General features: G+C 60.8%; 1 protein-coding gene across 1 annotated transcript in view; it reads left to right on the top strand.

Moving 5' to 3' along the window:
• LOC144954939 (uncharacterized) overlaps positions 1–22351 on the top strand; it is a 33230-nt gene that overhangs the window by 7377 nt on the left and 3502 nt on the right. Inside the window, exons 3-5 of the mRNA XM_078885307.1 lie at positions 15573–15807; positions 20296–20402; positions 21564–21783. Coding sequence (XP_078741433.1) covers positions 15573–15807; positions 20296–20402; positions 21564–21783 — 562 coding nt within the window. The remainder of the gene's footprint in view (positions 1–15572; positions 15808–20295; positions 20403–21563; positions 21784–22351) is intronic.

Here is a 22351-nt window from a genome sequence, read left to right as displayed (position 1 = left end):
GTGAGTGGGTTGGTGGGTGAGTGGGTGGGTGAGTGGGTTGGTGGGTGAGTGGGTGAGTGAGTGAGTTGGTGTGTGAGTGAGTGAGTGGGTTGGTGGGTGAGTGAGTGGGTTGGTCGGTTAGTGGGTTAGTGGGTGAGTGAGTGGGTGAGTGAGTGAGTGAGTGGGTGAGTGGGTGAGTGAGTGAGTGGGTGAGTGAGTGGGTGAGTGGGTGAGTGAGTGGGTGCGTGAGTGGGTGGGTGAGTGGGTGAGTGAGTGGGTGAGTGAGTGAGTTGGTGGGTGAGTGGGTGAGTGAGTTGGTGAGTGAGTGGGTTGGTGGGTGAGTGGGTTGGTGGGTGAGTGGGTTGGTGGGTGAATTAGTTGGTGGGTGGGTGGGTTGTTGGGTGAGTGGGTGGGTGGGTGGGTGAGTGGGTGGGTGGGTGGGTGGGTGGGTGGGTGGGTGGGTGGGTGGGTGAGTGGGTGGGTGAGTGGGTGGGTGGGTGGGTGGGTGGGTGGGTGAGTGGGTGAGTGAGTGGGTGGGTGGGTGAGTGAGTGGGTGAGTGAGTGGGTTAGTGGGTGAGTGAGTGGGTGCGTGAGTGGGTGGGTGAGTGGGTGAGTGAGTGGGTGAGTGAGTGAGTTGGTGGGTGAGTGGGTGAGTGAGTTGGTGAGTGAGTGGGTTGGTGGGTGAGTGGGTTGGTGGGTGAGTGGGTTGGTGGGTGAATTAGTTGGTGGGTGGGTGGGTTGTTGGGTGAGTGGGTGGGTGGGTGGGTGAGTGGGTGGGTGGGTGAGTGGGTGGGTGGGTGGGTGAGTGGGTGGGTGAGTGGGTGGGTGGGTGGGTGAGTGGGTGAGTGAGTGGGTGGGTGGGTAGGTGAGTGGGTGGGTGGGTGAGTGGGTGAGTGGGTGGGTGGGTGAGTGGGTGGATGGGTGGGTGAGTGGGTGGGTGGGTGGGTGAGTGGGTGGGTGGGTGAGTGGGTGGGTGGGTGAGTGGGTGGGTGGGTGGGTGGGTGAGTGGGTGGGTGGGTGAGTGGGTGGGTGGGTGGGTGGGTGAGTTGGTGGGTGGGTGGGTGGGTGGGTGAGTGGGTGGGTGGGTGGGTGAGTGGGTGGGTGGGTGGGTGGGTGAGTGAGTGGGTGGGTGGGTGGGTGAGTGGGTGGGTGAGTGGGTTGGTGAGTGTGTGAGTGACTGGGTGGGTGAGTGAGTGAGTGAGTGGGTTGGTGGGTGGGTGGGTTGGTCTGTGAATGAGTTGGTGGGTGGGTTGTTGGGTGAGTGGGTGGGTGAATGAGTTGGTGGGTGGGTGGGTTGTTGGGTGAGTGGGTGGGTGAATGAGTTGGTGGGTGGGTGGATTGGTGGGTGAGTGGGTGGGTGGGTGAGTGGGTTGGTGGGTTAGTGGGTGAGTGAGTGAGTTGGTGTGTGAGTGAGTGAGTGGGTTGGTGGGTGAGTGAGTGGGTTGGTGGGTGGGTGAGTGAGTGAGTGGGTGAGTGAGTGGGTGCGTGAGTGGGTGGGTGAGTGAGTGGGTGAGTGAGTGAGTTGGTGGGTGAGTGGGTGAGTGGGTGAGTGAGTTGGTGAGTGAGTGAGTGAGTGGGTTGGTGGGTGAGTGGGTTGGTAGGTGAGTGGGTTGGTGGGTGAGTGGGTTGGTGGGTGAGTGGGTTGTTGGGTGAGTGGGTGGGTCGGTGGGTGAGTGGGTGGGTGGGTGGGTGAGTGGGTGGGTGGGTGGGTGGGTGAGTGGGTGGGTGGGAGGGTGGGTGGGTGAGTGGGTGGGTGCGTGAGTGGGTGGGTGCGTGAGTGGGTGGGTGAGTGAGTGGGTGGGTGAGTGGGTTGGTGAGTGAGTGAGTGGGTTGGTGCGTGGGTGAGTGGGTTGGTGGGTGGGTGGGTTGGTGGGTGAATGAGTTGGTGGGTGGGTGGGTTGTTGGGTGAGTGGGTGGGTGAATGAGTTGGTGGGTGGGTGGGTTGTTGGGTGAGTGGGTGGGTGAATGAGTTGGTGGGTGGGTGGATTGGTGGGTGAGTGGGTGGGTGGGTGAGCGGGTGGTTGGGTGAGTGGGTGGGTGGGTGGGTGAATGAGTTGGTGGGTGGGTGGGTGAGTGGGTGGTTGGGTGGGTTAGTGGGTGGGTGAGTGTGTGGGTGAGTGGGTGAGTGAGTGAGTGGGTGGGTGGGTGAGTGAGTGAGTGGGTGAGTGGGTGGGTGAGTGGGTGGGTGAGTGGGTGGGTGAGTGGGAGGGTGAGTGGGTGGGTGAGTGGGTCAGTGAGTGGGTGAGTGAGTGAGTGGGTGGGTGGGTGAGTGGGTGGGTGAGTGGGTGGGTGAGTGGGTGGGTGGGTGAGTGTGTGAGTGAGTGGGTGGGTGAGTGGGTTGGTGGGTGAGTGGGTGAGTGAGTGAGTGGGTTGGTGGGTGAGTGAGTGGGTTGGTGGGTGAGTGGGTGAGTGGGTGAGTGAGTGAGTGAGTGGGTGAGTGGGTGAGTGAGTGGGTGGGTGAGTGGGTGAGTGAGTGGGTGAGTGAGTGAGTTGGTGGGGTGAGTGGGTGAGTGAGTTGGTGAGTGAGTGGGTTGGTGGGTGAGTGGGTTGGTGGGGTGAGGTGGGTTGGTGGGTGAATTAGTTGGTGGGTGGGTTGTTGGGTGAGTGGGTGGTGTGAGTGGGTGGGTGGGTGAGTGGGTGGGTGGGTGGGTGAGTGGGTGAGTGAGTGAGTGGGTGGGTGGGTGAGTGGGTGAGTGGGTGGGTGAGTGGGTGGATGGGTGGGTGAGTGGGTGGGTGGGTGGGTGGGTGAGTGGGTGGGGTGAGTGGGTGGGTGGGGTGGGTGAGTGGGTGGGTGGGGTGGGTGAGTGGGTGGGTGGGTTGTTGGGTGAGTGGGTGGGTGAATGAGTTGGTGGGTGGGTGAATGAGTTGGTGGGTGGGTGGATTGGTGGGTGAGTGGGTGGGTGGGTGGGTGAGTGGGTGAGTGTGTGAGTGAGTGGGTGGGTGAGTGGGTTGGTGGGTTAGTGGGTGAGTGAGTGAGTTGGTGTGTGAGTGAGTGAGTGGGTTGGTGGGTGAGTGAGTGGGTTGGTGGGTGAGTGGGTGAGTGGGTGAGTGAGTTGGTGAGTGAGTGTGTGTGAGTGGGTTGGTGGGTGAGTGGGTTGGTAGGTGAGTGGGTTGGTGGGTGAGTGGGTTGGTGGGTGAGTGGGTTGTTGGGTGAGTGGGTGGGGGTGGGTCGGTGGGTGAGTGGGTGGGTGGGTGAGTGGGTGGGTGGGTGGGTGGGTGGGTGAGTGGGTGGGTGGGTGGGTGGGAGGGTGGGTGGGTGAGTGGGTGGGTGGGTGGGTGAGTGGGTGGGTGCGTGAGTGGGTGGGTGCGTGAGTGGGTGGGTGAGTGGGTTGGTGAGTGAGTGAGTGGGTTGGTGCGTGGGTGAGTGGGTTGGTGGGTGGGTGGGTTGGTGGGTGAATGAGTTGGTGGGTGGGTGGGTTGTTGGGTGAGTGGGTGGGTGAATGAGTTTGTGGGTGGGTGGGTTGTTGGGTGAGTGGGTGGGTGAATGAGTTGGTGGGTGGGTGGATTGGTGGGTGAGTGGGTGGGTGGGTGAGCGGGTGGTTGGGTGAGTGGGTGGGTGGGTGGGTGAATGAGTTGGTGGGTGGGTGGGTGGTTGGGTGGGTTAGTGGGTGGGTGAGTGTGTGGGTGAGTGGGTGAGTGAGTGAGTGGGTGGGTGGGTGAGTGAGTGAGTGGGTGAGTGGGTGGGTGAGTGGGTGGGTGAGTGGGTGGGTGAGTGGGAGGGTGAGTGGGTGGGTGAGTGGGTCAGTGAGTGGGTGAGTGAGTGAGTGGGTGGGTGGGTGAGTGGGTGGGTGAGTGGGTGGGTGAGTGGGTGGGTGGGTGAGTGTGTGAGTGAGTGGGTGGTTGAGTGGGTTGGTGGGTGAGTGGGTGAGTGAGTGAGTGGGTTGGTGGGTGAGTGAGTGGGTTGGTGGGTGAGTGGGTGAGTGGGTGAGTGGGTGAGTGAGTGAGTGAGTGGGTGAGTGGGTGAGTGAGTGGGTGGGTGAGTGGGTGAGTGAGTGGGTGAGTGAGTGAGTTGGTGGGTGAGTGGGTGAGTGAGTTGGTGAGTGAGTGGGTTGGTGGGTGAGTGGGTTGGTGGGTGAGTGGGTTGGTGGGTGAATTAGTTGGTGGGTGGGTGGGTGGGTTGTTGGGTGAGTGGGTGGGTGAGTGGGTGGGTGGGTGAGTGGGTGGGTGGGTGGGTGAGTGGGTGAGTGAGTGGGTGGGTGGGTGGGTGAGTGGGTGAGTGGGTGGGTGAGTGGGTGGATGGGTGGGTGAGTGGGTGGGTGGGTGGGTGAGTGGGTGGGTGAGTGGGTGGGTGGGTGGGTGAGTGGGTGGGTGGGTGGGTGAGTGGGTGGGTGAATGAGTTGGTGGGTGGGTGAATGAGTTGGTGGGTGGGTGGGTGGATTGGTGGGTGAGTGGGTGGGTGGGTGGGTGAGTGGGTGAGTGTGTGAGTGAGTGGGTGGGTGAGTGGGTTGGTGGGTTAGTGGGTGAGTGAGTGAGTTGGTGTGTGAGTGAGTGAGTGGGTTGGTGGGTGAGTGAGTGGGTTGGTGGGTGAGTGGGTGAGTGGGTGAGTGAGTGAGTGGGTGAGTGGTGAGTGAGTGAGTGGGTGAGTGAGTGGGTGCGTGAGTGGGTGGGTGAGTGGGTGAGTGAGTGGGTGGGTGAGTGGGTTGGTGGGTGAGTGGGTGAGTGAGTGAGTTGGTGTGTGAGTGAGTGAGTGGGTTGGTGGGTGAGTGAGTGGGTTGGTGGGTGAGTGGGTTAGTGGGTGAGTGAGTGGGTGAGTGAGTGAGTGAGTGGGTGCGTGAGTGGGTGGGTGAGTGGGTGGGTGAGTGAGTGAGTTGGTGGGTGAGTGGGTGAGTGAGTTGGTGAGTGAGTGGGTTGGTGGGTGAGTGGGTTGGTGGGTGAGTGGGTTGGTGGGTGAATTAGTTGGTGGGTGGGTGGGTTGTTGGGTGAGTGGGTGGGTGGGTGGGTGAGTGGGTGGGTGAGTGGGTGAGTGGGTGGGTGAGTGGGTGGGTGGGTGGGTGAGTGGGTGAGTGAGTGGGTGGGTGGGTGGGTGAGTGGGTGGGTGGGTGAGTGGGTGAGTGGGTGGGTGGGTGAGTGGGTGGATGGGTGGGTGAGTGGGTGGGTGGGTGGGTGAGTGGGTGGGTGGGTGGGTGGGTGAGTGGGTGGGTGGGTGGGTGGGTGAGTGGGTGGGTGGGTGGGTGGGTGAGTGGGTGGGTGGGTGGGTGAGTGGGTGGGTGGGTGGGTGAGTGGGTGGGTGGGTGGGTGAGTGAGTGGGTGGGTGAGTGGGTGGGTGGGTGGGTGAGTGGGTGGGTGGGTGGGTGAGTGGGTGGGTGAGTGGGTTGGTGAGTGTGTGAGTGACTGGGTGGGTGAGTGAGTGAGTGAGTGGGTTGGTGGGTGGGTGGGTTGGTCTGTGAATGAGTTGGTGGGTGGGTTGTTGGGTGAGTGGGTGGGTGAATGAGTTGGTGGGTGGGTGGGTTGTTGGGTGAGTGGGTGGGTGAATGAGTTGGTGGGTGGGTGGATTGGTGGGTGAGTGGGTGGGTGGGTGAGTGGGTTGGTGGGTTAGTGGGTGAGTGAGTGAGTTGGTGTGTGAGTGAGTGAGTGGGTTGGTGGGTGAGTGAGTGGGTTGGTGGGTGGGTGAGTGAGTGAGTGGGTGAGTGGGTGAGTGAGTGGGTGCGTGAGTGGGTGGGTGAGTGAGTGGGTGAGTGAGTGAGTTGGTGGGTGAGTGGGTGAGTGGGTGAGTGAGTTGGTGAGTGAGTGAGTGAGTGGGTTGGTGGGTGAGTGGGTTGGTGGGTGAGTGGGTTGTTGGGTGAGTGGGTGGGTGGGTGGGTGAGTGGGTGGGTGGGTGGGTGAGTGGGTGGGTGGGTGAGTGGGTGGGTGGGTGGGTGGGTGGGTGAGTGGGTGGGTGGGTGGGTGGGTGGGTGGGTGGGTGGGAGGGTGGGTGGGTGAGTGGGTGGGTGCGTGAGTGGGTGGGTGCATGAGTGGGTGGGTGAGTGAGTGGGTGGGTGAGTGGGTTGGTGAGTGAGTGAGTGGGTTGGTGCGTGGGTGAGTGGGTTGGTGGGTGGGTGGGTTGGTGGGTGAATGAGTTGGTGGGTGGGTGGGTTGTTGGGTGAGTGGGTGGGTGAATGAGTTGGTGGGTGGGTGGGTTGTTGGGTGAGTGGGTGGGTGAATGAGTTGGTGGGTGGGTGGATTGGTGGGTGAGTGGGTGGGTGGGTGAGCGGGTGGTTGGGTGAGTGGGTGGGTGGGTGGGTGAATGAGTTGGTGGGTGGGTGGGTGAGTGGGTGGTTGGGTGGGTTAGTGGGTGGGTGAGTGTGTGGGTGAGTGGGTGAGTGAGTGAGTGGGTGGGTGGGTGAGTGAGTGAGTGAGTGGGTGAGTGGGTGGGTGAGTGGGTGGGTGAGTGGGTGGGTGAGTGGGTGGGTGAGTGGGTGGGTGAGTGGGTCAGTGAGTGGGTGAGTGAGTGAGTGGGTGGGTGGGTGAGTGGGTGGGTGAGTGGGTGGGTGAGTGGGTGGGTGGGTGAGTGTGTGAGTGAGTGGGTGGGTGAGTGGGTTGGTGGGTGAGTGGGTGAGTGAGTGAGTGGGTTGGTGGGTGAGTGAGTGGGTTGGTGGGTGAGTGGGTGAGTGAGTGAGTGGGTGAGTGGGTGAGTGACTGATTTGGTGAGTGGGTGAGTGAGTGGGTGCGCGAGTGGGTGGGTGAGTGAGTGGGTGAGTTGGTGGGTGAGTGGGTGAGTGAGTTGGTGAGTGAGTGGGTTGGTGGGTGAGTGGGTTGGTAGGTGAGTGGGTTGGTGGGTGAGTGGGTTGGTGGGTGAATGAGTTGGTGGGTGGGTGGGTTGTTGGGTGAGTGGGTGGGTCGGTGGGTGAGTGGGTGGGTGGGTGGGTGAGTGGGTGGGTGGGTGAGTGGGTGGGTGGGTGGGTGAGTGGGTGGGTGGGTGGGTGGGTGAGTGGGTGGGTGGGTGGGTGGGTGAGTGGGTGGGTGGGTGGGTGAGTGGGTGGGTGGGTGAGTGGGTGGGTGGGTGAGTGGGTGGGTGGGTGGGTGAGTGGGTGGGTGAGTGGGTGGGTGGGTGGGTGGGTGGGTGGGTGAGTGGGTGGGTGGGTGGGTGAGTGGGTGGGTGGGTGGGTGGGTGAGTGGGTGGGTGAGTGGGTGGGTGGGTGAGTGGGTGGGTGGGTGGGTGAGTGGGTGGGTGGGTGAGTGGGTGGGTGGGTGGGTGGGTGGGTGGGTGGGTGGGTGAGTGGGTGGTTGGGTGGGTGAGTGGGTGGGTGGGTGCGTGAGTGGGTGGGTGAGTGGGTTGGTGAGTGTGAGTGGGTTGGTGAGTGTGTGAGTGAGTGGGTTGGTGAGTGAGTGGGTTGGTGGGTGAGTGGGTTGGTGGGTGGGTGGGTTGTTGGGTGAATGAGTTGGTGGGTGGGTGGGTTGTTGGGTGAGTGGGTGGGTGAATGAGTTGGTGGGTGGGTGGGTTGTTGGGTGAGTGGGTGAGTGAATGAGTTGGTGGGTGGGTGGATTGGTGGGTGAGTGGGTGTATGGGTGGGTGGGTGAGTGGGTGGGTGGGTGGGTGGGTGAATGAGTGGGTGGGTGGGTGAATGAGTTGGTGGGTGGGTGGGTGAGTGGGTGGTTGGGTGGGTTAGTGGGTGGGTGAGTGTGTGGGTGGGTGAGTGGGTGAGTGGGTGAGTGGGTGGGTGAGTGAGTGGGTGAGTGGGTGGGTTAGTGGGTGGGTGAGTGGGTGGGTGAGTGGGTGGGTGAGTGGGTCAGTGAGTGGGTGGGTGAGTGAGTGAGTGGGTGGGTGAGTGGGTGGGTGAGTAGGTGGGTGAGTGGGTGGGTGCGTGAGTGGGTGGGTGAGTGTGTGAGTGAGTGGGTGGGTGAGTGGGTTGGTGAGTGAGTGAGTGAGTGGGTTGGTAGGTGAGTGGGTTGGTGGGTGAGTGGGTTGGTGGGTGGGTGGGTTGGTGGGTGAATGAGTTGGTGGGTGGGTGGGTTGTTGGGTGAGTGGGTGGGTGAATGAGTTGGTGGGTGGGTGGGTTGTTGGGTGAGTGGGTGGGTGAATGAGTTGGTGGGTGGGTGGATTGGTGGGTGAGTGGGTGGGTGGGTGGGTGGGTGGGTGAGTGGGTGGGTGGGTGGGTGAGTGGGTGGGTGGGTGGGTGGGTGAGTGGGTGGGTGGGTGGGTGAGTGAATGGGTGGGTGAGTGAGTGGGTGGGTTGGTGGGTGGGTGGGTTGGTGGGTGAGTGGGTGGGTGGGTGAGTGAGTGGGTGGCGGAGAGAGTTGGTGGGTGGGTGAGTTGGTGGGTGAGTGGGTTGAAGGTGAGTGGGTTGGTGGGTGAGTGAGTGGGTGGGTGATTTTGTGAGTGGGTGAGTGGGTTGGTGGTTGGGTGAGTGGGTGGGTGAGTGGGTTGGTGGGTTAGTGGGTTGGTGGGTGAGTGGGTTGGTGGGTGAGTGAGTGGGTGGGTGAGTGGGTGGGTGAGTGAATGGGTGGGTGGGTGGTTGAGTGGGTTGGTGAGTGAGTGGGTGGGTGGGTGAGTGGGTTGGTGGGTGAGTGGGTTGGTGGGTGAGTGAGTGGGTGGGTGAGTGGGTGGGTGAGTGGGTGGGTGAGTGGGTGGGTGAGTGGGTGAGTGAGTGGGTGGGTGAGGGGGTTGGTGGGTGAGTGGGTGAGTGTGTGGGTGGGTGAGAGGGTGAGTGGGTGAGTGGGTTGGTGGGTGAGTTCATGGGTGAGTGGGTTGGTGGGTGGGTGGGTGGGGGAGTGAGTGAGTGAGTGGGTGAGTGGGTTGGTGGGTGAGTTCATGGGTGGGTGGGTTGGTGGGTGGGGTGAGTGGGTGGGTGGGTGAGTGGTTTGGTGGGTGGGTGAGTTGGTGGGTGAGTGGGTGGGTTGGTTGGTGGGTGAGTGGGTTGGTGGGTGAGTGGGTGGGTGGGTGAGTGGGTTGGTGGGTGAGTTGGTGGGTGAGTGGGTGAGTGGGTTGGTGGGTGAGTGGGTTGGTGGGTGAGTGGGTGAGTGGGTGGGTTGGTGGGTGAGTAGGTTGGTGGGTGAGTGGGTTGGTGGGTGGGTGGGTTGTTGGGTGAGTGGGTGGGTGAATGAGTTGGTGGGTGGGTTGTTGGGTGAGTGGGTGGGTGAATGAGTTGGTGGGTGGGTGGATTGGTGGGTGAGTGGGTGGGTGGGTGGGTGAGTGGGTGGGTGGGTGGGTGGGTGAGTGGGTGGGTGGGTGGGTGGGTGAGTGGGTGGGTGGATGAGTGAATGGGTGGGTGAGTGAGTGGGTGGGTGGGTGGGTTGGTGGGTGAGTGGGTGGGTGGGTGAGTGAGTGGGTGAATGAGTGAGGGGGTTGGTGAGTGAGTGGGTTGGTGGGTGAGTGGGTGAGGGGGTTGGTGAGTGAGTGGGTGAGTGAGTTGGTGGGTGAGAGGGTTGGTGGGTGAGTGGGTTGGTGGGTGAGTGGGTTGGTGGGTGAGTGGGTTGGTGGGTGAGTGGGTGATTGGGTTGGTGTGTGAGTGGGGGAGAGAGTTGGTGGGTGGGTGAGTTGGTGGGTGAGTGGGTTGAAGGTGAGTGGGTTGGTGGGTGAGTGAGTGGGTGGGTGATTTTGTGAGTGGGTGAGTGGGTTGGTGGTTGGGTGAGTGGGTGGGTGAGTGGGTTGGTGGGTTAGTGGGTTGGTGGGTGAGTGGGTTGGTGGGTGAGTGAGTGGGTGGGTGAGTGGGTGGGTGAGTGAATGGGTGGGTGGGTGGTTGAGTGGGTTGGTGAGTGAGTGGGTGGGTGGGTGAGTGGGTTGGTGGGTGAGTGGGTTGGTGGGTGAGTGAGTGGGTGGGTGAGTGGGTGGGTGAGTGGGTGGGTGATTGGGTGGGTGAGTGGGTGAGTGAGTGGGTGGGTGAGGGGGTTGGTGGGTGAGTGGGTGAGTGTGTGGGTGGGTGAGAGGGTGAGTGGGTGAGTGGGTTGGTGGGTGAGTTCATGGGTGAGTGGGTTGGTGGGTTGGTGGGTGAGTGGGTGGGGGAGTGAGTGAGTGGGTGAGTGGGTGAGTGGGTTGGTGGGTGAGTTCATGGGTGGGTGGGTTGGTGGGTGGGTGAGTGGGTGGGTGGGTGAGTGGGTTGGTGGGTGGGTGAGTTGGTGGGTGAGTGGGTGGGTTGGTTGGTGGGTGAGTGGGTTGGTGGGTGAGTGGGTGGGTGGGTGAGTGGGTTGGTGGGTGAGTTGGTGGGTGAGTGGGTGAGTGGGTTGGTGGGTGAGTGGGTTGGTGGGTGAGTGGGTGAGTGGGTGGGTTGGTGGGTGAGTAGGTTGGTGGGTGAGTGGGTTGGTGGGTGAGTTGGTTGGTGGGTGAGTTGGTTGGTGGGTGATTGGGTGGGTGGGTGAGTTGGTTGGTGGGTGGGTTGGTTGGTGGGTGGGTGGGTTGGTTGGTGGGTGAGTGGGTTGGTGGGTGAGTGGGTGAGTGGGTGGGTTGGTGGGTGAGTTGGTTGGTGGGTGAGTGGGTTGGTGGGTGAGTTGGTGGGTGAGTGGGTGGGTGAGTGGGTTGGTGGGTGAGTTGGTGGGTGAGTGGGTTGGTGGGTTGGTGGGTGGGTGGGTGGGTGGGTTGGTGGGTGAGTGGGTGAGTGGGTGAGTGGGTTGGTGGGTTGGTGGGTGAGTGGGTTGGTGGGTTGGTGGGTGGGTGGGTGGGTTTGTGGGTGAGTGGGTTGGTGGGTGAGTGGGTGAGTGGGTGGGTGGGTGAGTGAATGGGTGGGTGAGTGAGTGGGTGGGTTGGTGGGTGGGTGGGTTGGTGGGTGAGTGGGTGGGTGGGTTGGTGGGTGAGTGGGTGGGTGGGTGAGTGAGTGGGTGAATGAGTGAGGGGGTTGGTGAGTGAGTGGGTTGGTGGGTGAGTGGGTGAGGGGGTTGGTGAGTGAGTGGGTGAGTGAGTTGGTGGGTGAGTGGGTGAGGGGGTTGGTGGGTGAGTGGGTTGGTGGGTGAGTGGGTTGGTGGGTGAGTGGGTGATTGGGTTGGTGTGTGAGTGGGGAAGAGAGTTGGTGGGTGGGTGAGTTGGTTTGGTGAGTGGGTTGAAGGTGAGGGGGTTGGTGGGTGAGTGGGTGAGTGTGTGGGTGGGTGAGAGGGTGAGTGAGTGGATGAGTGGGTTGGTGGGTGAGTTCATGGGTGAGTTGGTTGGTGGGTTGGTTGGTGAGTGGGTGAGTGGGTGAGTGAGTGAGTGGGTGAGTGGGTGAGTGGGTTGGTGGGTGAGTTCATGGGTGGGTGGGTTGGTGGGTGGGTGGGTTGGTGGGTGAGTGGGTGGGTGGGTGAGTGGGTTGGTGGGTGGGTGAGTTGGTGGGTGAGTGGGTGGGTTGGTTGGTGGGTCAGTTGGTGGATGAGTGGGTTGGTGGGTGAGTGGGTGAGTGGTTTGGCGGGTGAGTGGGTTGGTTGGTGAGTTCATGGGTGAGTGGGTTGTTGGGTGAGTGGGCTGGTGGGTGAGTAGATTGGTGGGTGAGTTCATGGGTGAGTGGGTTGTTGGGTGAGTGGGCTGGTGGGTGAGTAGGTTGGTGGGTGAGTTCATGGGTGAGTGGGTTGGTGGGTGAGTGGGCTGGTGGGTGAGTAGGTGGGTGGGTGGGTTTGTGGCTGAGTGGGTTGGTGAGTGAGTGGGTTGGTGGGTGAGCGGATTGGTGGGTGAGCGGATTGGTGGGTTGGTGGTTTGGTGGGTGGGTGAGTGGGTTGGTGGTTTGGTGAGTGAGTTGGTGGGTAGGTTGGTGGGTGAGCGAGTTTGTGGGTGTTTATGTTTATATCAGGGTGTGTATAAATAAGTGTGTGTATGAGTGTGTGTATGAATGTGTGTATATATGAGTGTGTGTATATATGAGTGTGTGTATGAATGTGTGTGTGTGTATATGAGTGTGTGTATGAGTGTGTGTATATATGAGTGTGTGTATGAATGTGTGTGTGTGTATATGAGTGTGTGTATGAGTGTGTGTGTATATGAGTGTGTGTGTGTATATGAGTGTGTGTGTGTATATGAGTGTGTGTGTGTATGAGAGTTTGTGGGTAAATTCTTCAAATTCTTGCGGCTGGCGTCAGAGTCTGAGGCAGAGAACAGAGAGACGCTTTGTCTGATACACACAGAGAGAGACACACACAGAGACACACACAGGGACACACACAGAGACACACACAGAGACACACAGAGACACACACAGAGACACACACAGAGACACACAGAGACACACACAGAGACACACACAGAGACACACAGAGACACAGAGATACACACAGAGACACACACAGAGACACACACACAGAGACAGACACACAGAGACACACAGAGAGACACACAGAGACACACACAGAGACACACAGAGACACACACAGAGACACACAGAGACACACACAGAGACACACAGAGACACAGAGATACACACAGAGACACACACAGAGACACACACACAGAGACAGACACACAGAGACACACAGAGAGACACACAGAGACACACACAGAGACACACAGAGACACACAGAGATACACACAGAGATACACAGAGACAGACACACAGAGACACACAGAGAGACACACAGAGAGACACAGAGAGTGACACACACAGAGACACACACAGAGACACACACAGAGACACACACAGAGACACACACAGAGATACACACAGAGACACACACAGAGACACACACAGAGACACACAGAGACACAGAGATACACACAGAGACACACACAGAGACACACACAGAGACACACACACAGAGACAGACACACAGAGACACACACAGAGACACACACAGAGACACACACACAGACACACACACAGACACACACAGAGACAAACAGAGATACACACAGAGATACACAGAAAGACACACACAGAGACACACAGAGACACACACAGAGACACACACAAAGACAGACACACAGAGAGACACACAGAGAGACACACACAGAGACACACACAGAGACACACACACAGAGACACACAGAGAGACACACACAGAGACACACACAGAGACACACACAGAGATTCACAGAGATACACACAGAGATACACAGAAAGATACACAGAAAGATACACACACAGAGACACACACAGAGACACAGAGATACACACACAGAGACACACACAGAGACACACACAGAGACACACACAGAGATTCAAAGAGACACACACAGAGAAATACACAGAGATACACACACAGAGACACACACAGAGACACACACAGAGACACACACAGAGACACACACAGAGACACACACAGAGACACACACAGAGACACACACAGAGACATACACAGAGATTCAAAGAGACACACACAGAGACACACACAGAGACACATACAGCCACACACACAGAGACACACACAGAGACACACACACAGAGACACGCACAGAGATACACACAGAGACTCACACAGAGATTCACAGAGACACACACAGAGACACACACACAGAGACACACACAGAGACACACACAGAGACACACACAGAGACACACACAGAGACACACACAGAGACACACACAGAGACACACACAGAGACACACACAGAGACACACACAGATATTCAAAGAGACACGTGTTTATCTTCGTGTCTCTCTCCCCGTGTCTCTCTCCCCGTGTCTTTCTCTCCGTGTGTCTCTCTCTCCCCGCGTCTCTCTCCTCGTGTCTCTCTCCTCGTGTCTCTCCTCGTGTCTCTCTCTCCCCGTGTCTCTCTCCCCCCGTCTCTCTCTCCCCGTTTCTCTCTCTCCCCGTCTCCCCATGTCTCTCTCTCACTGTGTCTCTCTCTCCCCGTGTCTCTCTCCGTGTCTCTCTCCCCCCGTGTCTCTCCCCATGTCTCTCCCCGTGTCTCTCTCTCACTGTGTGTCTCTCTCACCTTGTCTCTCTCACCGTGTCTCTCCCCGTGTCTCTCTCTCCCCGTGTCTCTCTCTCCCCGTGTCTCTCTCCCCGTCTCTCACCGTGTCTCTCTCCCCATCTGTCTCACCGTGTCTCTCTCTCCCCGTGTCTCTCTCTCCTCGTGTCTCTCTCTCCCCGTCTCTCTCCCCGTGTCTCTCCCCGTGTCTCTCTCCCCCCGTGTCTCTCTCCCCCCGTGTCTCTCTCCCCCCGTGTCTCTCTCTCCCCGTGTCTCTCCCTGTGTCTCTCTCTCACCGTGTCTTTCTCTCACTGTGTCTCTCTCTCACTGTGTCTCTCTCTCTCCGTGTCTCTTTCTGTGTCTCTCTCCGTCTCTCTCTCCCCATGTCTCTCTCCGTGTCTCTCCCCGTGTCTCTCTCTCACCGTGTCTCTCTCTCCCCGTCTCCCCGTGTCTCTCTCTCCCCGTGTCTCTCTCTCACCGTGTCTCTCTCACCGTGTCTCTCCCCCCGTGTCTCTCTCTCCCCGTGTCTCTCTCCCCGTCTCTCTCCCCGTGTCTCTCCCCGTGTCTCCCCCCGTGTCTCTCTCTCCCCGTGTCTCTCCCCGTGTCTCCCCCCGTGTCTCTCTCTCCCCGTGTCTCTCTCCCCGTGTCTCTCTCCCCGTGTCTCTCTCCCCGTGTCTCTCCCCCCGTGTCTCTCTCTCCCCGTGTCTTTCTCCCCGTGTCTCTCCCTGTGTCGCTCTCTCCCCGTGTCTCTCACCGTGTCTCTCACCGTGTCTCTCTCTCTCACTGTGTCTCTCCCTCCCCGTGTCTCTCTCTGTGTCTTTCCTCATGTCTCTCTCTCCCCGTCTCTCTCTCCCCGTGTCTCTCCCCGTGTCTCTCCCCGTCTCTCTCTTTCACCGTGTCTCTCTCTCCCCGTCTCTCTCACCGTGTCTCTCTCTCACCGTCTCTCTCCCCATCTCTCTCTCCCCGCGTCTCTCTCACCGTGTCTCTCTCTCACCGTGTCTCTCTCTCTCCCCGCGTCTCTCTCCCCGTGTCTCTCACCGTGTCTCTCTCTCTCCCCGTGTCTCTCTCGGTCTCTCTCACCGTGTCTCTCTCACCGTGTCTCTCTCCCCGTGTCTCTCTCTCACCGCGTCTCTCTCCCCGTGTCTCTCTCGGTCTCTCTCACCGTGTCTCTCTCTCTCCCCGTGTCTCTCTCCCCGTGTCTCCCCCCATGTCTCTCCCCGTCTCTCTCTTTCACCGTGTCTCTCTCTCCCCGTCTCTCTCACCGTCTCTCTCCCCATCTCTCTCTCCCCGCGTCTCTCTCCCCGTGTCTCTCACCGCGTCTCTCTCCCCGTGTCTCTCTCGGTCTCTCTCACCGTGTCTCTCTCTCTCCCCGTGTCTCTCTCCCCGTGTCTCCCCCCATGTCTCTCTCTCCCCATCTCTCTCTCCCCGCGTCTCTCTCCCCGCGTCTCTCTCACCGTGTCTCTCTCTCTCCCCGCGTCTCTCTCCCCGTGTCTCTCACCGTGTCTCTCTCTCTCCCCGTGTCTCTCTCGGTCTCTCTCACCGTGTCTCTCTCACCGTGTCTCTCTCCCCGTGTCTCTCTCTCACCGCGTCTCTCTCCCCGTGTCTCTCTCGGTCTCTCTCACCGTGTCTCTCTCTCTCCCCGTGTCTCTCTCCCCGTGTCTCCCCCCATGTCTCTCTCTCCCCATGTCTCTCTCTCCCCATGTCTCTCTCTCCCCGTCTCTCTCACCGTGTCTCTCTCTCACCGTCTCTCTCCCCATCTCTCTCTCCCCGCGTCTCTCTCCCCGTGTCTCTCACCGTGTCTCCCCCCATGTCTCTCTCTCCCCATGTCTCTCTCTCCCCATGTCTATCTCTTACCGTGTCTCTCTCACCATCCCAGGCCTGGCGTTCCCGGAGTGGGCCTACAAGCCCGACTCGAGCCCAGGCTCCCGACAGATCCAGCTGTGGCACTTCATCCTGGAGCTGCTGCAGAAGGACGAGTTCCGCGGGGTGATCGCCTGGGAGGGCGACTACGGGGAGTTCGTGATCCGCGACCCGGACGAGGTGGCTCGGCTCTGGGGCTCCAGGAAGTGCAAACCGAACATGAATTACGACAAGTTGAGCCGGGCACTGCGGTAAGACAGAGACACGGGGGGAGAGAGACACGGGGGGGGACACGGGGGGAGAGAGACATGGGGGGAGACACGGGGAGACGGGGAGAGACATGGGGAGAGAGAGACACGGGGGGAGAGAGACACGGGGAGAGAGTGACACGGGGGGAGACACAGGGAGACGGGGAGAGAGAAGACACGGGGGGAGACACGGGGGGAGAGAGACACAGGGAGACGGGGAGAGACATGGGGAGAGAGAGACACGGGGAGAGAGACACGGAGAGAGAGAGACACGGGGGGGGGGAGAGACATGGGGGGAGACACGGGGAGACGGGGAGAGAGAGACACGGGGGGAGACACGGGGAGAGAGAGACACGGGGGGGGGGAGACATGGGGGGAGACACGGGGAGACGGGGAGAGAGAGACACGGGGGGAGACACGGGGAGAGAGAGACACGGGGGGGGGGAGACATGGGGGGAGACACGGGGAGACGGGGAGAGAGAGACACGGGGGGAGACACGGGGAGAGAGAGACACGGGGGGGGGGAGACATGGGGGGAGACACGGGGAGACGGGGAGAGAGAGACACGGGGGGAGACACGGGGAGAGAGAGACACGGGGGGGGGGAGACATGGGGGGAGACACGGGGGGAGAGAGACACGGGGGGAGACACGGGAGGAGAGAGACATGGGGGGGGGGGAGACATGGGGGGAGACACGGGGAGACGGGGAGAGAGAGACACGGGGGGAGACACGGGGAGAGAGAGACACGGGGGGGGGGAGACATGGGGGGAGACACGGGGAGACGGGGAGAGAGAGACACGGGGGGAGACACGGGGGGAGAGAGACACGGGGGGGGGGGAGACATGGGGGGAGACACGGGGAGACGGGGAGAGAGAGACACGGGGGGAGACACGGGGAGAGAGAGACACGGGGGGGGGGAGACATGGGGGGAGACACGGGGAGACGGGGAGAGAGAGACACGGGGGGAGACACGGGGGGAGAGAGACACGGGGGGGGGGAGACATGGGGAGAGAGAGACACGGGGAGAGAGAGACACGGGGAGAGAGAGACACGGGGAGAGAGAGACACGGGGAGAGAGTGACACGGGGGGAGACACAGGGAGACGGGGAGAGAGAGACACGGGGGGAGACACGGGGAGAGAGACACGGGGGGGGGGAGACATGGGGGGAGACACGGGGAGACGGGGAGAGAGAGACACGGGGGGAGACACGGGGGGAGAGAGACATGGGGGGGGGGGAGACATGGGGGGAGACACGGGGAGAAAGAGACATGGGGGGGGGGAGACATGGGGGGAGACACGGGGGGAGAGAGACACGGGGGGGGGGGAGACATGGGGGGAGATACGGGGGGAGAGAGACACGGGGGGAGACACGGGAGGAGAGAGACATGGGGGGGGGGAGACATGGGGGGAGACACGGGGAGACGGGGAGAGAGAGACACGGGGGGAGACACGGGGAGAGAGAGACACGGGGGGGGGGGAGACATGGGGGGAGACACGGGGAGACGGGGAGAGAGAGACACGGGGGGAGACACGGGGGGAGAGAGACACGGGGGGGGGGGAGACATGGGGGGAGACACGGGGAGACGGGGAGAGAGAGACACGGGGGGAGACACGGGGAGAGAGAGACACGGGGGGGGGGGAGACATGGGGGGAGACACGGGGAGACGGGGAGAGAGAGACACGGGGGGAGACACGTGGGGAGAGAGACACGGGGGGGGGGAGACATGGGGGGAGACACGGGGGGAGAGAGACACGGGGGGAGACACGGGAGGAGAGAGACATGGGGGGGGGGAGACATGGGGGGAGACACGGGGAGACGGGGAGAGAGAGACACGGGGGGAGACACGGGGAGAGAGAGACACGGGGGGGGGGAGACATGGGGGGAGACACGGGGAGACGGGGAGAGAGAGACACGGGGGGAGACACGGGGGGAGAGAGACACGGGGGGGGGGAGACATGGGGGGAGACACGGGGAGACGGGGAGAGAGAGACACGGGGGGAGACACGGGGAGAGAGAGACACGGGGGGGGGGAGACATGGGGGGAGACACGGGGAGACGGGGAGAGAGAGACACGGGGGGAGACACGGGGGGAGAGAGACACGGGGGGGGGGAGACATGGGGAGAGAGAGACACGGGGAGAGAGAGACACGGGGAGAGAGAGACACGGGGAGAGAGAGACACGGGGAGAGAGAGACACGGGGAGAGAGTGACACGGGGGGAGACACAGGGAGACGGGGAGAGAGAGACACGGGGGGAGACACGGTGGGAGAGAGACACGGGGGGGGGGAGACATGGGGGGAGACACGGGGAGACGGGGAGAGAGAGACACGGGGGGAGACACGGGGAGAGAGAGACACGGGGGGGGGGAGACATGGGGGGAGACACGGGGAGACGGGGAGAGAGAGACACGGGGGGAGACACGGGGGGAGAGAGACATGGGGGGGGGGAGACATGGGGGGAGACACGGGGAGACGGGGAGAGAGAGACACGGGGGGAGACACGGGGAGAGAGAGACACGGGGGGGGGGAGACATGGGGGGAGACACGGGGAGACGGGGAGAGAGAGACACGGGGGGAGACACGGGGAGAGAGAGACACGGGGGGGGGGGAGACATGGGGGGAGACACGGGGAGACGGGGAGAGAAGAGAGACACGGGGGGAGACACGGGGAGAGAGAGACACGGGGGGGGGGAGACACGGGGGGAGACACGGGGAGACGGGGAGAGAGAGACACGGGGGGAGACACGGGGGGAGAGAGACACGGGGAGACGGGGAGAGACATGGGGAGAGAGAGACATGGGAGAGACACGGGGAGAGACACGGGGAGAGAGAGACACGGGGAGAGAGACTTGGGGGGAGAGAGAGACACGGGGAGACACAGGGAGAGAGACACGGGGAGAGAGCGACACAGGGAGAGACACGGGGAGAGAGACACGGGGAGAGAGAGACACGGGGGGAGAGACACGGGGAGAGAGACACGGGGAGAGAGACACGGGGAGAGAGAGACACGGGGGGAGACACCGGGAGAGAGACGGGGAGAGAGAGACGGGGAGAGAGCGACACAGGGAGAGACACGGGGAGAGAGACACGGGGAGAGAGAGACACGGGGGGAGAGACACGGGGAGAGAGACACGGGGAGAGAGAGACACGGGGGGAGACACGGGGAGAGAGACGGGGAGAGAGAGACGGGGAGAGAGAGACGGGGAGAGAGACACGGGGAGAGAGACACGGGGAGAGAGAGACACGGGGAGAGTGACACGGGGGGAGAGACGGGGAGAGAGAGACACGGGGAGAGAGACACGGGGAGAGTGACACGGGGGGAGAGACGGGGAGAGAGATGGGGAGAGAGACGGGGAGAGAGACACGCGGGGAGACACGGAGAGAGAGAGACACGGGGGGAGAGAGACACGGGGAGAGAGACTTGAGGGGGGAGACACGGGGAGAGAGACACGGGGGGAGAGACACAGGGAGAGAGAGACATGGGTAGAGAGAGACACGGGGAGAGAGACACGGGGAGAGAGAGACACGGGGAGAGAGACACACAGGGAGAGAGAGACACGGGGAGAGAGACACGGGGAGAGAGAGACACGGGGAGAGAGACACGGGGGGAGAGACACGGGGAGAGAGAGACACGGGGGGAGACATGGGGGGAGACACGGGGAGAGAGAGAAACGGGGAGAGTGACACGGGGAGAGAGACACGGGGAGAGAGACACGGGGAGAGAGAGACACGGGGAGAGATACACAGGGAGAGAGACACACAGGGAGAGAGAGACACGGGGAGAGAGACACGGGGAGAGAGAGACACGGGGAGAGAGACACAGGGAGAGAGACACACATGGAGAGAGAGACACGGGGAGAGACACACAGGGAGAGAGAGACACGGGGAGAGAGACACTGGGAGAGAGAGACACGGGGAGAGAGACACGGGGAGAGACATGGGGAGAGAGACACGGGGAGAGAGACACGGGGAGAGAGAGACACGGGGAGAGAGACACAGGGAGAGAGACACACATGGAGAGAGAGACACGGGGAGAGACACACAGGGAGAGAGAGACACGGGGAGAGAGACACGGGGAGAGAGAGACACGGGGAGAGAGACACGGGGAGAGAGACACGGGGTGAGAGACACTTATAATGATGATACTACTACTACTGATGATGATACTACTACTGATGATGATACTACTACTACTGATGATGATGATACTACTGATGATGATACTACTACTGATGATGATACTACTACTGATGATGATACTACTACTACTGATGATGATACTGATACTACTGATGATGATACTACTACTGATGATGATGATACTACTACTGATGATGATGATACTACTACTGATGATGATGATACTACTGATGATGATGATACTACTACTACTGATGATGATACTACTGATGATGATGATACTACTACTACTGATGATACTACTACTACTTCTGATGATGATACCTCTGCCTCTGCTGTGTGTGTGTAGCTACTACTACAACAAGAGGATACTGCACAAGACGAAAGGGAAACGGTTCACCTACAAGTTTAACTTCAACAAGCTGGTTCTGGTCAACTATCCCTTCCTCGACATGGGTGACTCACTCGTTCACTCACCCGCTCACTCACACGCTCACTCATCCACTCACTCGCTCACACGCTCACTCAGTCACTCGCTCACTCAGTCACTCACTCACTCGCTCAGTCACTCGCTCACTCGCTCAGTCACTCGCTCACTCACTCGCTCAGTCACTCGCTCAGTCACTCGCTCACTCGCTCACTCACTCACTCGCTCACCCGCTCATCCACTCAGTCACTCGCTCACCCGCTCACTCAGTCACTCACACGCTCACTCAGTCACTCGCTCACTCAGTCACTCACTCACTCGCTCAGTCACTCGCTCACTCACTCGCTCAGTCACTCGCTCAGTCACTCGCTCACTCGCTCACTCACTCACTCGCTCACCCGCTAATCCACTCAGTCACTCGCTCACCCGCTCACTCAGTCACTCACACGCTCACTCAGTCACTCGCTCACTCACTCACTCACCCACTCACTCAGTCACTCACTCACTCACTCAGACACTCACCCACTCACTCGCTCACTCACTCGCTCACCCGCTCACTCACTCAGACACTCACCCACTCACTCGCTCAGTCACTCGCTCACTCGCTCACTCACACGCTCACTCACTCGCTCACTCGCTCACCCACTCACTGACGCGCTCGCTCACACACTCACTCGCTCGCTCGCTAACACACTCACCCACTCACTCACTCACCCACTCAATCACTCACCGGCTCACCCAGTCACTCGCTCACTCGCTCACCCGCTCACTCGCTCACCCGCTCACTCGCTCACCTACTCACTCACACGCTCACTCATCCACTCACTCACCCACCCACTCAGTCACTCACTAACCCAACCCACTCCCTCACTCACTCACTCACTCCCTCACTCACTCAGTCACTCGCTCACTTACTCACTCACTCGCTCACCCACTCACTCACTCGCCCGTTCACTCGGTCAGTCGCTCAACCACTCACTCGCTCACCCACTCACTCGCTCACTCACACGCTCACTCAGTCACTCGCTCACTCGCTCAGTCACTCGCTCACTCGCTCACACGCTCACTCACTCACTCACTCGCTCACTCGCTCACTCACACGCTCACTCAGTCACTCGCTCACTTGCTCAGTCACTCGCTCACCCACCCACCCACTCACCCACTCACCACTCACCCTCTCTCCCCTTTAGGCCCGGTGCCCCAAAGTGCCCCCGCCGTTCCCTCGGCCGCATCTCGTTTCTGCTTCCCCCTCCCCTCCCCCCCTCCCCCCTCGCCCCTTCCCCTCCCCCCTGGCCCCCCTCCCCTCGCCCCTGGCCCCCCCCCTGCACTCCCCGGCCACCGTCACCTCCGGCTACGGCTCCGTCGCCACGCCAACGGGAGCTGGGCCTTTCCAGCTAGGCTTCAGTCAGGGCAGGTGAGTCTGTGTGTGTGTGACTGTGTGTGTGTGTGTCTGTGTGTGTGTGTGTGTGTCTGTGTGTCTGTGTGTGTGTGTGTGTCTGTGTCTGTGTGTGTGTGTCTGTGTGTGTGTGTGTGTGTCTGTGTGTGTGTGTCTGTGTGTGTGTGTCTGTGTGTGTGTGTGTCTGTGTGTGTGTGTGTCTGTGTGTGTGTGTCTCTGTGTCTGTGTGTGTCTGTGTGTCTGTGTGTGTGTCTGTGTGTGTGTGTCTGTGTGTGTGTGAGTGTGTGTGTGTGTCTGTGTGTGTGTCTGTGTGTGTGTGTCTGTGTGTGTGTGTCTCTGTGTCTGTGTGTCTGTGTGTCTGTGTGTCTGTGTGTCTGTGTCTGTGTGTCTGTGTGTGTGTGTGTGTCTGTGTGTGTGTGTCTGTGTGTCTCTGTGTCTGTGTGTGTCTGTGTGTCTGTGTGTGTGTGTCTGTGTGTGTGTCTGTGTGTGTGTGTGTGTCTGTGTGTGTGTGTATGTGTCTATGTGTGTGTCTGTGTGTGTGTGTCTGTGTGTGTGTGTGTGTTTGTGTCTGTGTGTCTGTGT

Source organism: Lampetra fluviatilis, unplaced genomic scaffold, assembly GCF_964198595.1.
Source record: "Lampetra fluviatilis unplaced genomic scaffold, kcLamFluv1.1 SCAFFOLD_434, whole genome shotgun sequence".
NCBI classification, from domain to species: Eukaryota; Metazoa; Chordata; class Hyperoartia; order Petromyzontiformes; family Petromyzontidae; genus Lampetra; species Lampetra fluviatilis.
The sequence above is the reverse complement of the archived record's forward strand: the minus strand, read 5'-3'. Positions and strand labels throughout refer to the sequence as shown.